Source organism: Centropristis striata, chromosome 2 (assembly GCF_030273125.1).
Source record: "Centropristis striata isolate RG_2023a ecotype Rhode Island chromosome 2, C.striata_1.0, whole genome shotgun sequence".
NCBI lineage: Eukaryota > Metazoa > Chordata > Actinopteri > Perciformes > Serranidae > Centropristis > Centropristis striata.
In genome coordinates this window covers 40,202,981-40,217,644 of record NC_081518.1, presented here as the reverse complement: position 1 = coordinate 40,217,644, position 14,664 = coordinate 40,202,981, and the positions used below count along the sequence as shown (strand labels likewise).

General features: G+C 38.4%; 1 protein-coding gene across 3 annotated transcripts in view; it reads left to right on the top strand.

Annotated features, from left to right (window-relative positions):
• The window catches only part of abcc12 (ATP-binding cassette, sub-family C (CFTR/MRP), member 12), a 28,696-nt gene extending 14,486 nt beyond the window's left edge, over positions 1-14,210 (top strand). For all 3 annotated transcript variants that reach the window (XM_059356624.1, XM_059356616.1, XM_059356631.1), the window contains 18 exons: positions 515-587; positions 1,698-1,901; positions 2,522-2,656; positions 2,955-3,051; positions 3,248-3,298; positions 4,469-4,564; positions 4,677-4,780; positions 6,866-7,048; positions 7,131-7,357; positions 8,513-8,650; positions 8,815-9,004; positions 9,091-9,180; positions 9,911-10,100; positions 10,842-11,001; positions 11,430-11,508; positions 12,006-12,119; positions 13,039-13,203; positions 13,285-14,210. In XM_059356624.1, coding sequence (XP_059212607.1) covers positions 515-587; positions 1,698-1,901; positions 2,522-2,656; positions 2,955-3,051; positions 3,248-3,298; positions 4,469-4,564; positions 4,677-4,780; positions 6,866-7,048; positions 7,131-7,357; positions 8,513-8,650; positions 8,815-9,004; positions 9,091-9,180; positions 9,911-10,100; positions 10,842-11,001; positions 11,430-11,508; positions 12,006-12,119; positions 13,039-13,203; positions 13,285-13,377 — 2,389 coding nt within the window. In that variant the 3' untranslated portion in view covers positions 13,378-14,210. The remainder of the gene's footprint in view (positions 1-514; positions 588-1,697; positions 1,902-2,521; positions 2,657-2,954; positions 3,052-3,247; positions 3,299-4,468; positions 4,565-4,676; positions 4,781-6,865; positions 7,049-7,130; positions 7,358-8,512; positions 8,651-8,814; positions 9,005-9,090; positions 9,181-9,910; positions 10,101-10,841; positions 11,002-11,429; positions 11,509-12,005; positions 12,120-13,038; positions 13,204-13,284) is intronic.
• Positions 14,211-14,664: the final 454 nt, after the last annotated feature.

Genomic DNA, 14,664 nt, shown 5'->3' with positions numbered 1-14,664 from the left:
TAAAGTACAAAGTATCACCCAATCCTGTTTTTTGCTGTTTCAACCAACTTCATCTCAATTCATAACCACAAGATTTAAACTTCTTTTTAGAGTTTATCCATGTTATTCTGTGGCAATCACATGAAAGACACCCTAGAGTTTAGAGAATCAGGCTTGAAACTGGAGCGTCACCGGTTCGAATCCCAGGATTAACAGGTCAAGGTCCCCTCTACTGCTCCCAGAGCAGAAATGTGCTGCTTACTGCTCCTAGCATGATGTGTTCAGTGGTGTGTAAAGGATGGGTTAAATGCAGACAACACATTTTCTGCTTGGTGTGTGTGTGTGTGTGTGTGTGTAAAACTGAATGTTAATCTTTAATCAAATGTCTGATATAAAAAAACTTGAAACCAGGTCAAATCGGTGAAAGTGCCAGTTATAATTAGGCAATAAACTAATACGGCTGTTTTTACTATTAAATAAACTGAATCAAACAATCAAATAATGTCTTAAATTCTCTGCAATTCTTTGTCCATAGATACGACAGAGCTTTGGATGCTTGTAGCCTCAGAGCTGACCTGACAATCCTCCCACATGGTGATCAAACTGAGGTAGGAGCTCTTCACTCTCTCAACTGAATGTTTTTTATTCTTTTTTAAGTAGAACTTTTACTACAAACACTCTCTGATATGTCGTAAGAAACCTCTTGTGTAAATGTTGATACACAATAGATGGACAAAAATAGTAAAAATAAAGACCACTAAATGCTGCTAAAACAGAATCCATATGTAGGTGTGAAGTTCCCAGCAACGTTTTTTGACAACCACATATCACTTTCATATTCAATCAAAAGTTACATGATGATACACTGCAAAAAAAGAAAAGCTGGGTGAACTCAAAATTTCAAGGCAACAAACTTCGATAAAATTTTAAGTTGGACAATTTAACTAAATATTTTAAGTTTTGTTTTTGAGTTTGCTCAACTCAGAATTCAGCTATTGTTGCGACCACAATTTTGAGTTAGCATTGATACGCTAATGGCTACTCCTGTAGCTGTAACAAGCAGTGCCGCTAGCATCAGTTAGCCGCTAGTATCAGTTAGCCGCTAGCTTTAGCTAATGACCGAATTTCACCGCTTTCCCACATTTCACAACAAAGAAATAAGAGTTAGCAGAACTATTGTCCCTTGTCGTGAACCCCAACTTAAAGATATAAGTAACAACAACTCACAAACTTGTTTTTGGGCAGACAACTGGCTTCCTTTGTTGTGCTAACTTACATTATTGCCCTAAATGTCAATAATTTATATCCCCAAGTTTTACCAACTTAAATCACTGTTTTAGGCAAAAAATACAAGTTGGCTTTTTTGCAGTGTACCTGGATACCAGGTAGAATCCATTACCTTTTTCTATCCAAATCATGTGACGATAAACAAATTATTTTTCGGACAATTTAACCGCTCCCTAAAATTAGTGGAGAAATCTGGTTTTGTTGACAGTTTGTGACTAAGAGATCAAGTCTAAGTCTGACTGATGGTTCTGAGTTTGTTTGAAGCTGTGATTTCTCTTCACTTTTAGTTGCTTCATGCACTTGCCCTTTCTTTCTTTGAAAAGTGTGCTCTATTTTATTTGTTCCACATAGTTAGAAATAAGTCAAATTGAAAAGTGGATTTTGTGATGTACCAGAGCCTGCTCTTTGTACCTTCTGCTGGTTGTTGGCAGATTGGAGAGCGAGGACTGAATCTCTCAGGGGGGCAGAAGCAGAGGATCAGCCTGGCCAGGGCAGTCTACTCCGAAAGGGACATCTTTCTCCTGGATGATCCGCTGTCTGCAGTCGACGCACATGTGGGGAAGCACATTTTTGAAGAATGCATTAAGAAGGAGCTCCAGGGGAAATCTATCATACTAATTACACACCAGCTCCAGGTGGGAAAATACAATATTTTATTCAAAAGTAGATGCTAATACCTTAGTATTAAGCACAACATTTCTCAGACAAATCCTTGTTGTACTTATAGTACATTCTACATTTTAAAGGTGCGATGTGTAATACCTGGCCACGTGCTCCAAACATACAGAGGGCAGCATTTCACCCAGACAGACACGCATAATAAACCTTGCAATGCCCTCAAAAATGTATCAGAAACTTCTAATTTTTTGTCATTACTCTAATGCCAAGTGCTTACAATATGGTAAACTGACGGAACATTTTTTTCAGTCTTTATTTCCCTTAATTTCCTGAATCGGCTTACATTAAAGCTTTTCATCCCAGCAAGTCAGTGCTAAATCCCCCAAGTTGTTGAACCAATCCGATAGCCCCAGTTGGAGCCAGTTGCGCTGTTTTTAAAATGGTATTATATTTGAAGAGGCAATTATTACTTATATGAGACTTAAAACCCAAAGATTTGGACTTGGGACTTGCAAAACAATGACTTGGTTCCACCTCTGAAATATGTGTAAGTGCCTTTCAGACTGTGTCGGTTAGATCTCTGGCTCCATTGCTGGATGGTTTTGTTGACCTGGTTGTCCTCATTTGTGTGTGTTAGTATCTGGAGTTCTGTGATAACATTTTGCTGCTGGAGGACGGCGAGGTGCGGGAGGCTGGAAACCACCAGGCCTTGATGAAAGCCAACAGACGCTACGCTCAGCTCATCACCAACTACCAGATGGAACAGTCTGAAGTAAAGAAAAAAACCTGCAGTTCAAACCTCACATGTAGCTCTGCCATTATGTGTCTTTCCTTATTGCTCAAGTAGCTGTTAAAGTAGCTGTTCTCCCTTCAAAGTTTAACTACCTCACAATCAACTGCCACATGTGAGTTGTAAACTTCATATTGAGAAATGTCAGAGGTTTATAGAAAGCAGACACATGTGGAGGGCAGAATTTCAACAGTTAATCCTTTACTTTAGGATGAAGAAATACATTTTATTTAACTTTCCTGAAACAGCAGTGTCACCATGTTTTTGCTTGATGTTTCAGACTGAGAATAAGGAGGAGGAAGTGTCACCTAAAGACACTGCCCAGCTGGGGGACACTGAGATAAGGGATACGACAGACAACGGTTTAGTGAACCCAGGTATGAGAATTTAAAATGACTGAAAATAAGGTTGGAGTTCAGTACGAAACCACACCACCAGTTTAGTACATTCTATAGTTACTGATGGAAATGGAAACCTATAGTCCTACACTCAATATTCTGTTATTCCAGTATAACTTTTTATGTCTTCTGTCTTTTTATTTATATTTTCCACCACATCTGTATTTCTTTTCAGCTTTTGACATGTCGGACGAAGGGGATGATGGAATGACTGCTGACCAAAAATGTGAGTCTACAGTCCACAGTCCTATTTCTGATGTTTGGTGCAGGCTACGTCAGTGCAGATGTAATATATCCAGTCTATGCAAGGACTCATGCGGTTCCATTTTAATGGGCAAATCTGGAATTCAAAAGGTGCACAGTGTGTTGACATGCTATAAAGAAACTATAAACACTTCTCTTTCCAACATGTTGTACAAAATACTTCTTTTTTTTTACATGATTATATCCTAAAGCCTTTGGATAATAATTAATAAATGAAATACTGTAACATGGAGCACTTCATTGAGTGATTACAGCGCATGCCACATTAAGGCAGTGTCCTGGGTTTGAGTCCAGCCATGGGACATTTGTTGCATGTCAGTCCCCTCTCCTTGTGCCCCCGTTCCTATTATGTCCAATGTCATCTGTCCAATTAAGATGAAAATGTCAAGAAGTAGAGTGCAGAGTTCCAAACGGGTATTGAGACTCTCCAAGTGAGCCAAACGCTGTCCCGCAGACAGACCTGACAACACTGCAAAAAAAGAAAAGTTGGGTGAACTCAAAATTTCAAGGCAACAAACTTCGATAAAATTTCAATTTGGACAATTAAACTAAATATTTTAAGTTTTGTTTTTGAGTTTGCTCAACTCTGAATTTCTCTGGCACGATTGTAACGCCGCTATGAAATGTCAGCTAATGTTGTGACCACAATTTTGAGTTAGCATTGATACGCTAATGGCTACTCTTGTAGCTGTAACAAGCAGCGCCGCTAGCATCAGTTAGCCGCTAGCTTTCGCTAATGACCGAATTTCCCAACAAAGAAATAAGAATTAGCAGAACTATTGTCCCTTGTTTTGAACCCCAATTTAAAGATATAAGTAACAACAACTCACCAAATTGTTTTTGAGCAGACAACTGGCTTCCTTTGTTGTGCTAACTTACATTATTGCCCTAAATGTCAGTAATTTATATTTCCAAGTTTTACCAAATTAAATCACTGTTTTAGGCCAAAAAATACAAGTTGGCTTTTTTGCAGTGAAAGCATGTTGTAGTTATTTTCGGCATACTTTTGTTTAGTTTATTGCAATTTAATCACAGCGGTTTATTTCAGGAACATGCAGATCTAGTACCGATGTACCTGCAGTCACTTTAGTATCATGCAGTGACTGTATAAAATCCTTTTCTCCCTCTTAAGCTGCTGTCGTCGGTGATCAGCTGGTCACTGAGGAGTCCACCACAGAAGGCTCCGTCCCCTGGAGAATCTACCACCAATACATCAAAGCAGCTGGAGGTCTCTCTCTCTCTCTCTCTCTCACACACACACACACACACACCTTCAATAATACAAAATTCACAAAAAGACAACCTGGTTTATGATGTTTGATGTGACTGTGCTATTGCAGGCTACATCGTCTCCTTCCTCACTGTCCTAATTGTGGTGGGGATGATTGGATCCACAGCCGTCAGCAACTGGTGGCTCAGCTACTGGCTGGGGATGGGGGATGGGGTGAGTACCATATCTCTTCTTGAAACACACACACACACACACACACACACACACACACACACACACACACACATTCGTACTTGTATACTGGTGAGGACACTCAATGACACAAAGAGTTCCTAAGCTCCTTTATCCTAACCTTCACCATTACAACTCAATGCTCTGATATATCCTAATTCTAAGATGAACCTTTAAACCAGGTATGAACTCCCAAACAGGCCTTTGAAGTGCTGTCTGAAGGTGACGAACAGCCAAAATGTCCTCACTTTCCAAAAATGTTCTCATGCTGTAGGTCTTAGTCTGTGACTTTCCAAAGCTTAAAAATAAAAGATTGTCATATGCTCGGACAGGCATGTTTTTTGGGATAGTCTGAATCGGCCCTTCACACAGGCAGACTATATTAAATATGAATGAAGTCTCCATGCCATAATCCATACGTGTCTAAAGTGGATGTTTCTCATGGCTCTGGCTATCACCATCTTGTCTGACTCCTTCTAACTTCCAATTAATCCACAAAGAGGTGGAAGGAGGCTGAGCTGAGGTGAATTGAACGCAGTGGCGAGCCACCACCTTTCACTCAAAGCGGCCATGTCCTTAATTACGTATAACTTTAAGCCATAATACAATTTAAACAGGTGAGTTATATAAAAATTCATCCCCCTCACAGTTCATGAAGTTATCTACAGAGCCCAAAACCCTTTTTTTATACCAGGCTGTAAACATGTTTATTTCTGCTGTAAAGTTGGACGTTTTATTCCATACCAGCGTCACTTCCTCATTGGCTTCACTTTTCTTGTTAGAAGTGGTTTCTGCTGGGTGTAACACAACAGATGTTGGTAGAGCTACATACACTACTGGTCAAAAGTTTTAGAACACACCAACTTTTCCAGAATTTAATTGAAAATTATGCAGTTTAATGTCTCAGTGTACTCTGAAATTAATGCACATTTGCAACATTTAAAATTCTTGATTGAGCATGATAGTGTTTTGAAAGTAAAAAAAAGATTCAAAATCACATTTTATGTTGGACTAAAGGACTAAAAAAGACACAAAATGACCAAAAAAGACACCAAAAGACACAAAATGACCAAAAAAAGACTTACAAAGACATGAAAAGAATTAAAAAATGGACAAAATAGCCCAAGACTCTATAATGTTAAGTTGTTAACCCATTTCTTGTTCCCTGAAAAAGGCCTACTTGTATAATTCTGAAATGTACATTATTTTTCAGTTTTGGTTCAGCTTACCTTTTTTATTTACCTCTGGTAGTTCACCACTTACCTTTGTACCCTTTCAAGCTGTTCATTTGACTTGAACTGCTTGAATTTCAATGAAAAACTGGAAAAATTGGGGTGTTCTAAAACTTTTGACCGGTAGTGTATATGTATATAAATATAGATATGGTGTGCTTTTAGCGATCAGATACAACTGTTGACTAAGACTGTGTGACTAAAATTCATGATAATATTTTGCACAACAGCTACAACTCTTTCTGTACTTAACCTAAACACTTTGTCTTGTTTAATTTCCTGATCACACAGCTCAACTCAGCTCAGCTTTATTGATATATCCTGTGTGTGAGATTAATGTTCCCCATAATAATAACAACTTCTGTGAAATAGTCCATAAAGATGTTTACCACCTCTATCCCCTGAACACACTGTTGTTCAATCCCTGCCAGCACACTGCGAAAGAGCTATTCAATGTAATTCCCAAATAACACAGAACACAGTGTTGTTATCTGATCTGAACAGTGTGGGGTGCCGATGTTTATTCATAGCGAATAATTAAAGAGAATGTCTTGTAAATCTTGCATTTGTTTGCATTTGTTACACTAACCGGACATTGATCCAAATCACATATTTGACTTGTGTGTGTTTATTTTACTCAGCCCTCACTCTCACATAACCACACACACAAAAATCTAATAAAAATCAAATGCATGCTTTTCCACATCTCTGCAGGATATGGTGACAATATTCAAAATAAAACATAAATGTTCTAGAGATAAAAACATATGTTGATAAATGATCCCAGTGGCCCTGGTCTCTACTAACCACTTGTTTTCTCTGCTTTTTTACCCAGTTACCCCATAACAACACTACAAACCACGGTGACATCTCACAAAACCCAGACCTGTCCTTCTACCAAATGGTTTATGGCGGACTGATGATTGCCACGGTGGCATTTGCCATCCTGAAATGCTTCACCTTCACTTGGGTTACCTTAAGAGCATCCTGCAAGCTCCATGACAACATGTTTAAGAAGGTACCATTGAGTTACTCAATGCCCAGCCATCAAACATAGACCACCATGTCTGCAGATGATGAAGATTTCTTTCCTTTCTCAGATTTTCTCGAGTCCCATGAGTTTCTTTGACACGACGCCAACCGGCCGCATAGTCAACCGCTTTGCTAAAGATCAAGAGGAAGTGGACTCTGTGCTCCCCCTCAACATGGACCCTTTCTTGCAATTTTCTCTGTTGGTCGCCTCTACGATAATCACCGTTGCAGCCGTCTTCCCTGCCATGCTGATTGTTGTTTGCATTTTGGGAACTTTGTTCGGCCTTATTCTCTTGTGAGTTGATACCAGCTAAACGTTCCCATATTGTTAAAAACAAGACTTTCATGTCTCGGATCAAAACAAGCAATCCATTGAGAAATGCATACAGTTTTTTAGAAACTGTGCCTTTAAATGAGCTGTCAGGAGTCCGTAAGGTTGTGATGTCATAACTTAAAGCCAGTTTATATAGAGAAAGTGCTACTACACACATTAATAATATCAGTTACTATTTTTAATTTGAACTATCCAGTCAAGCTGACATTAAAATATCATAACGTGAGGCAACAATTGTAACATAACTTTTTGCTCCTTTTACTATGTTTTCAAGCACACAGGTCTGCTGTCATAAACCACTCTAAGTTTTTCAATAGGGAATTGAATCACAATCATTCTGAAATAATCTGAAAGCTTTTTACAATTGAAACATGCAACTGAAATATCAGTCTCAGTTGTAACAGCGTGAGCATGGTTGTAACATGGCCAAGAAAAACACCTGTACACAATAAGTGTACAAGTGTGATTTATGGCAAATCAACAATATTTCAGTCATGGAAGTGTTTTACATTCATTTCATAGTAAGGATATGATCAGATAATGTATAAAACATTATGATACCATTAAAACTTCCAGGTTGTGCTGTTAGTTACTTGAAAGCAAATACATAATTCATAATTGATGGAAGTTGTAAATATACAGTAAAACCCCTCTATGATTTATAATATAGTACATCTAATTGAACAAAGAGCTTTGGTGAAAACAGTGCATGCAAACAATGGGGAAAATGAATCAGGCTGTGCTTGTAAATTACAGCAGTTACAAATGTAACATATTTGTGTAATGCAGGACATGATGTAATACCCCTGGGTGAAATACAAATGTTTAAGAGTCCCGTTTACAGTTATTTTCTGGCTGCAATGATGGTGCAGAGAAGCCAAGAGCGCTGATGCAGAAGACCCAGACTGACGAATCAGAGCACACTGGGCTTTAAAAAGACAGGTGCTAAATTTCTACATGGACTGTTATACAGGATTGCAGCAGTTTATAATCTAGTATCTGCTGATTGCATGTAGATTTTCATTGAAATTGTTGCACGTTGTAAAAGCAGTTCTATGAATGGACAGCACAGAATTGTGTACAGTGTACTGAATATCATTTGTGATTTGTCTGCAGTGTATTCCAAAGGAGTATCCGTCAGATGAAGAGGATGGAGAACATCAGTCGCTCTCCCTGCATCTCTCTCACCACATCCACGCTGCAGGGCATGAGCACCATCCACGCCTACAACATAAAAAGCAATCTCATAAAACTGTAAGTTAAAGAGTTCCTGAGAATGAAATTGTAACCTGTTTGCAGTCCTTTAAGGCTAATCCAGAATTTATGTTCTATTTTCACCTTTCTGCTTTACATTCATGCAGTAGGTGATGTTTTTGTCGTAAAATGCTGTTACATTCATGTCCTTTATCATGTTGTAGGTTCAAGGTACTGAATGACATAAACTCCAACCATTTTACACTGTTTCACTCTGGAACACGTTGGCTCTCCTTCTGGCTGGACTTCATGGCTTCGACCATGATCTTGATGGCGTCTCTGTTCGTAGTACTCACCAGTAGTGCCGTAATCGATCCGTCTTTGAAAGGCTTGGTCATGTCCTACACCATACAGGTACACTTGGAAAGCACATACTTGAACATTTTGTTGTCGTTTTAAAGACACTTTGCAGCCAACTGCAACATGTTTGTGTTATCCAGCTGACGGGAGTGCTTCAGTATGTAGTGAGGCTATCAACGGAGGTGGAGGCCAGATTCAACTCTGTGGAGCGGCAGCAGGAATACATTCAGGTCAGACTCTAGACTTCTCTGCTGCACAAAAATAATGACTCCTTGTCCACAAGTTGTCTAACTATGACCACCAATCCATCCATCTGTCCTGGCCTTCTGTCCATTAAACCAATAGTTCTCAACCTTTTTGAGTCACGACCCCCAATTTAACATGCATGTTGTCCACGAACCCCACTCACTGAACACAATCTCACATGCACAGTTCAGATCACCCAAAAAAGAAACAAAATGACCAAAAAAAAAGGAAACAAAATGACCAAAAAAGACACAAAATGACCAAGAAGACACTAAATGACCAAAAAAAAGACACAAAATGACCAAAAAAAGACACAAAATGACAAAAAAGGAAACAAAATGACCAAAAAAGACACAAATTGACCACAAAATTATCAAAAAAGACATAAAAATGACCAAAAAAGACACAAAATGACAAAAAAACAAACACAAAATTACCAAAATAAGACATTAAGTGACCAAAAAGACTAAAACACATTAACACATAAACAATTAAACACAGTGGAGACAGAGCTGACTTCCAAAATGATTTGGCGACCCCCAGAAATCACCTCGCGACCTCAATTGGGGTCTCGACCCCAATTGGGGTCTCGACCCCAAGGTTGAGAATAGCTGCATTAAACTACCCTCTATTTCTGCTTCTGATATGCAGTTAATTATCATCTGATGCACCTTAAATCAACCGACATCAGACGTTATTATTTATTGTGTCCAGGGTTGCAAGTCTGAGGCCCCCAGACACATAAAGGAGGCTCAAGTCCCAGATCACTGGCCAAAGGATGGATCCATCACCTTCCAGCACTATCAGATGAGGTACAGAGAGAATACACCAGTTGTTCTCAACGGGCTCCATTTCCACATACGAGCTGGAGAGAAGCTGGGCATTGTGGGAAGGACAGGCTCTGGTAAGACCCTCACTTCAGTAGTTTTAACTCAAAACATTGTTTTTATTACATGGAGTTTTGTGTAAATGGTGATTTAGACATGATTAAAAGGATTTACTGATCTTTGACGAACTGTTACAAATTATTATAGAGTTGTACAGTTGTAGAAAAAATGATTAGACCACCCTTGTTTTCTTCAATTTTTAGTTAATTTTAATGCCTGGTACAACTAAAGGTCCTTTTTTTTGAACACATATAATGATAACAACAAAAATAGCTCATAGCTCATAGAGCTGATATCTAGCTATTTTCCATGATTTTCTTGATAATAACCAAAATCATCATCAAGAAAACCATGGGAAATGGCTAGATATCAGCTATTTTTGTGGGCGTATGGTGCTTGAATATATTTAGATTTACAAAAATAGCTCATAAGAGTTTAATTTAGGAGCTGATATCTAGCTATTTTCCATGGTTTTCTTGATAATGATTTTTGTTGTTATCAAGAAAACCATGGAAAATGGCTAGATATTAGCTCGTATATCACATAGCAAACATACACACAGTGCAGTAAATTACAAAATCTATAGTCTATATTCGTCATAGTGTATTATAAACAATACAAATGTTGATAGCCTTGTGTTGCAGCATTATTTTTGGATTAAGTGCTTTGTTTTGTGAAGCCACAACTGTAGGGTGCAGGGGAAACCCTACCTCTGTGCACCACTAGGGTTACTATTCTTTGGTGCTTTGTGTCTGTAGGGAAATCCTCTTTAGGCGTGGCTCTGTTCAGGCTGGTGGAGCCTGCAGCAGGAAACATCCTGATAGATGGCGTGGACATTACGGCCATTGGACTGCAGGATCTGCGCAGCAAATTGTCAGTCATCCCCCAGGATCCCGTGCTGTTTATTGGCACAGTCAGGTAACCATACTGTAGATCAGCTATTCTCAACCCAATTGGGGTCGGGAACCCAATTGGGTTTTTTTCGGTCATTTTGTGTCTTTTTTAGTCATTTTGTGTCATTTTTTACTCATTTTGTGTCTTTTTTTTGGTAATTTTGTTTATTTTTTGGGTAATTTTGTGTCTTTTTTGATCATTTTGTGGTCATTTTGTGTCTTTTTTTGGTCATTTTGTTTCCTTTTTTTGGTCATTTTGTTTCTTTTTTGGGTGATCTGAACTGTGCGTGTGAGATTCTGTTCAGTGAGCGGGGGTCGCAGACAACATGCATGTTAAATTGGGGGTCGCAACTCAAAAAGGTTGAGAACTACTGCTATAGATAACTCCACAGGATATCTGCGGTTTCTGTCGTGGGTTATTCACTGGGTTATTATACGTGTGTTTGCACACAGGTACAACCTGGACCCATTCAAAAAGTACAATGATGAGGAGATCTGGGCGGCGTTGGAGAAGACCTACATGAAAGACTCAGTATGTTCGCCGTTTAATGCCACGCACAAAACACTAACAGTTTCATATGACAGTTTGTGGTCATTTATCCAGACTTGTCATGCAGCGTACAGCCTTTTCTTGCTCTACTAGTTTTCATTGATACTTTTGTCATCTGACTTAGCGTTCACTCAAGAACACTGCTTAGAGACATAATGACAATTGTTTGTGAGGCATTAATGGAAGTTGCTAGTGTTGCTAGCTGTCTTTGTGACATAGTGGTGTTATTGAACCCTCATTTTCAAATATAATAACTGTAGGAGGAGTTATTCAGATCCATTTCATGTATAAAAGTAGCAATACCATACTGTAAAAAATACTCCATCACAAGTAAAAGTCTTGCATGCCAGAAAAGAAAAGTATTCTCAGTTTCAAGTAGAGAAAATGTGTCATAATAATATAATTAGATTTATGTTACTGATGCATTATTGTTTAATTAGCATTTTACAGTTCTCTTGAGTATTGTTATGTTTCCTCAGATCTCCAGACTTGAGGGGAAACTAGAGGCCCCAGTGCAGGAGAACGGAGAGAACTTCTCTGTAGGAGAAAGACAACTGATGTGTATGGCTCGAGCACTTCTCCGCAAGTCAAAGGTTTGTACCTGTATCCACTTCTTCTTGTTCTTTATTCACACACTTTACACATCTACTGCTGCTGAATAGCCACCGGATTACGACTGCTACACTATACAGTCATGGTAGAAATGAATAGACCACTCTTTTCTTCAAATTCTTGTTCATTTTAATGCCTGGTACAACTAAAGGTACATTTGTTTGGACAAATATAATGATAACAACAAACATAGCTCATAGAGCTGATATCTAGCTATTTTCCATGGTTTTCTTGATAATAACCAAAATCATCATCAAGAAGACCATGGGAAATGGCTAGATATCAGCTCTTAAATTAAACTCGTATGAGCTATTTTTGTGGGGGTATGGTGCTTGAACATATTTAGATTTACAAAAGGGGGCTTTGTACGAAGTTTGGGAATCACTGCCCATTGTTAGATTAATAAAGTAATCTTCTTCTTCTTCTAACTCTTCTTCTTCTTTTTCTTCTAACTCTTCTTCTTCTTCTTCTTCTTCTTCTAACTCTTCTTCTTCTTCTTCTTCTAATTCTTCTTCTTCTTCTTCTAACTCTTTTTCTTCTTCTAACTCTTCTTCTTCTTCTTTTTCTTCTTCTAACTCTTCTTCTTCTTCTTCTTCTTCTTCTTCTTCTTCTTCTTCTAACTCTTCTTCTTCTTCTTCTTCTTCTAACTATTCTTCTTCTTCTTCTAATTCTTCTTCTTCTTCTAACTAATCTTCTTCTTCTTCTAACTCTTCTTCCTCTTCTTCTTCTAACTCTTCTTCCTCTTCTTCTTCTTCTTCTTCTTCTTCTTCTTCTAACTCTTCTTCTTCTTCTAACTGTTCTTCTTCTTCTTCTTCTTCTAACTCTTCTTCTACTTCTTCTTCTTCTAACTCTTCTTCCTCCTCCTCATCTACACCTGCTGTCCCTCCTGTTGACCAACAGATCATACTTTTGGACGAAGCCACAGCATCCATCGATGCAGAGACAGACGCCTTGATCCAGAACACCATTAAAGAAGCCTTCCAGGACTGTACCATGCTCACCATCGCACATCGTATCAACACTGTGATGCACGCTGATCGTATTCTGGTCATGGACGCCGGAGAGGTAACAAACAAACACAAATACGCAAAGATAACGTCTGTGTGATGCTAACGCTGGACTAACAGCAAGTGTTGTGTCCAATAGGTGGCAGAGTTAGACGATCCAGACGTGCTGAAGCAAAGACCAGAATCTCTGTTCTCCTCACTCCTCACAGCTGCTAACACTGTCAACACCTGAACCACACACACACACACACACACACACACACACACACACACACACACACACACACTTATAACTGTAAAATAGTAATTATTTTAACAAAAAAATCTTAATCAATCCTTTCATATTGTAATCTGAACCAGGTGCTTGTATCAGATGTCACTGAGCAGCAGACATGGAGTTTAATGTTCTTCGGAACAGGACGAATAGTGATAAATTTATGTCTCCTTTCTGCTGAAACAAGTACCTGGACAATGTTGTATCACATGATGTTTTTATTATTGGATATGAATGTATATTTAAAGCATATTATTTATTGATTTTCTATTACTTTGTTTGCTGTCAGGTCTTTGAATCTGCTGGGTGAATATGCACTACATGTTATTGCATTTCAACATAAAAAAAAAATTCAGTGTTACTTGTGTAACATAAATTTAAAATAAATCATAAAAATGTTTACGTTCCAGTTGCACTGTGTGTTGTTGGCTCCAATCCATGACACATTACTTTTCTTCCTTGTTATTTTCTGTCATTTAAATAGTGTTCAGAATAGGGCTGGCAATCGATAAAAAAAACCCTTATTTATCACATAATTTGCTGTGATTACTTGCAATTAACTGCTTATTCATCTTGACAGCACTAGCTGTGACTCATTGTTAGCTTTTTGTGTAATAATTGGAGCACAATATATCTCATTACTTATTTCTGCAGGCTATTGAGCAGCCTATTTTGTGTTTTTTTTTCATCAATTGACCCACCACCCACTATCAGCTTCAGTGAAACCATTTAGAAATGAGGAATGAAGGGGTGACGGTAATGCTCTAGTGCAGCAGTTCTCAACCTTGGGGTCGGGACCCCAATTGGGGTCGCGAGATGATTTCTGGGGGTCGCCAAATAGTTTTGGAAGTCAGCTCTGTCTCCACTGTGTTAAAGTGTTCATGTGTTAATGTGTTTTAGTCTTTTTGGTCATTTTGTGTTTTTTTTTAGTAATTTTGTGTCTTTTTTTGGTCATTTTGTTTCTTTTTTTTAGTCATTCTGTGTCTTTTTTGGTCATTTTGTGTGTTTTTTTTAGTAATTTTGTGTCGTTTTTTGGTAATTTTGTTTCCTTTTTTTGGTAATTTTGTGCCTTTTTTTTAGTCATTTTGTGTCTTTTTTGGTCATTTTGTGTCTTTTTTGATCATTTTGTTTCTTTTCTGGGTGATCTGAACTGTGCGTGTGAGATTGTGTTCAGTGAGCGGGGGTCACGGAAAAAACATGCATGTTAAATTGGGGGTCGCAACTCAAAAAGGTTGAGAACTACTG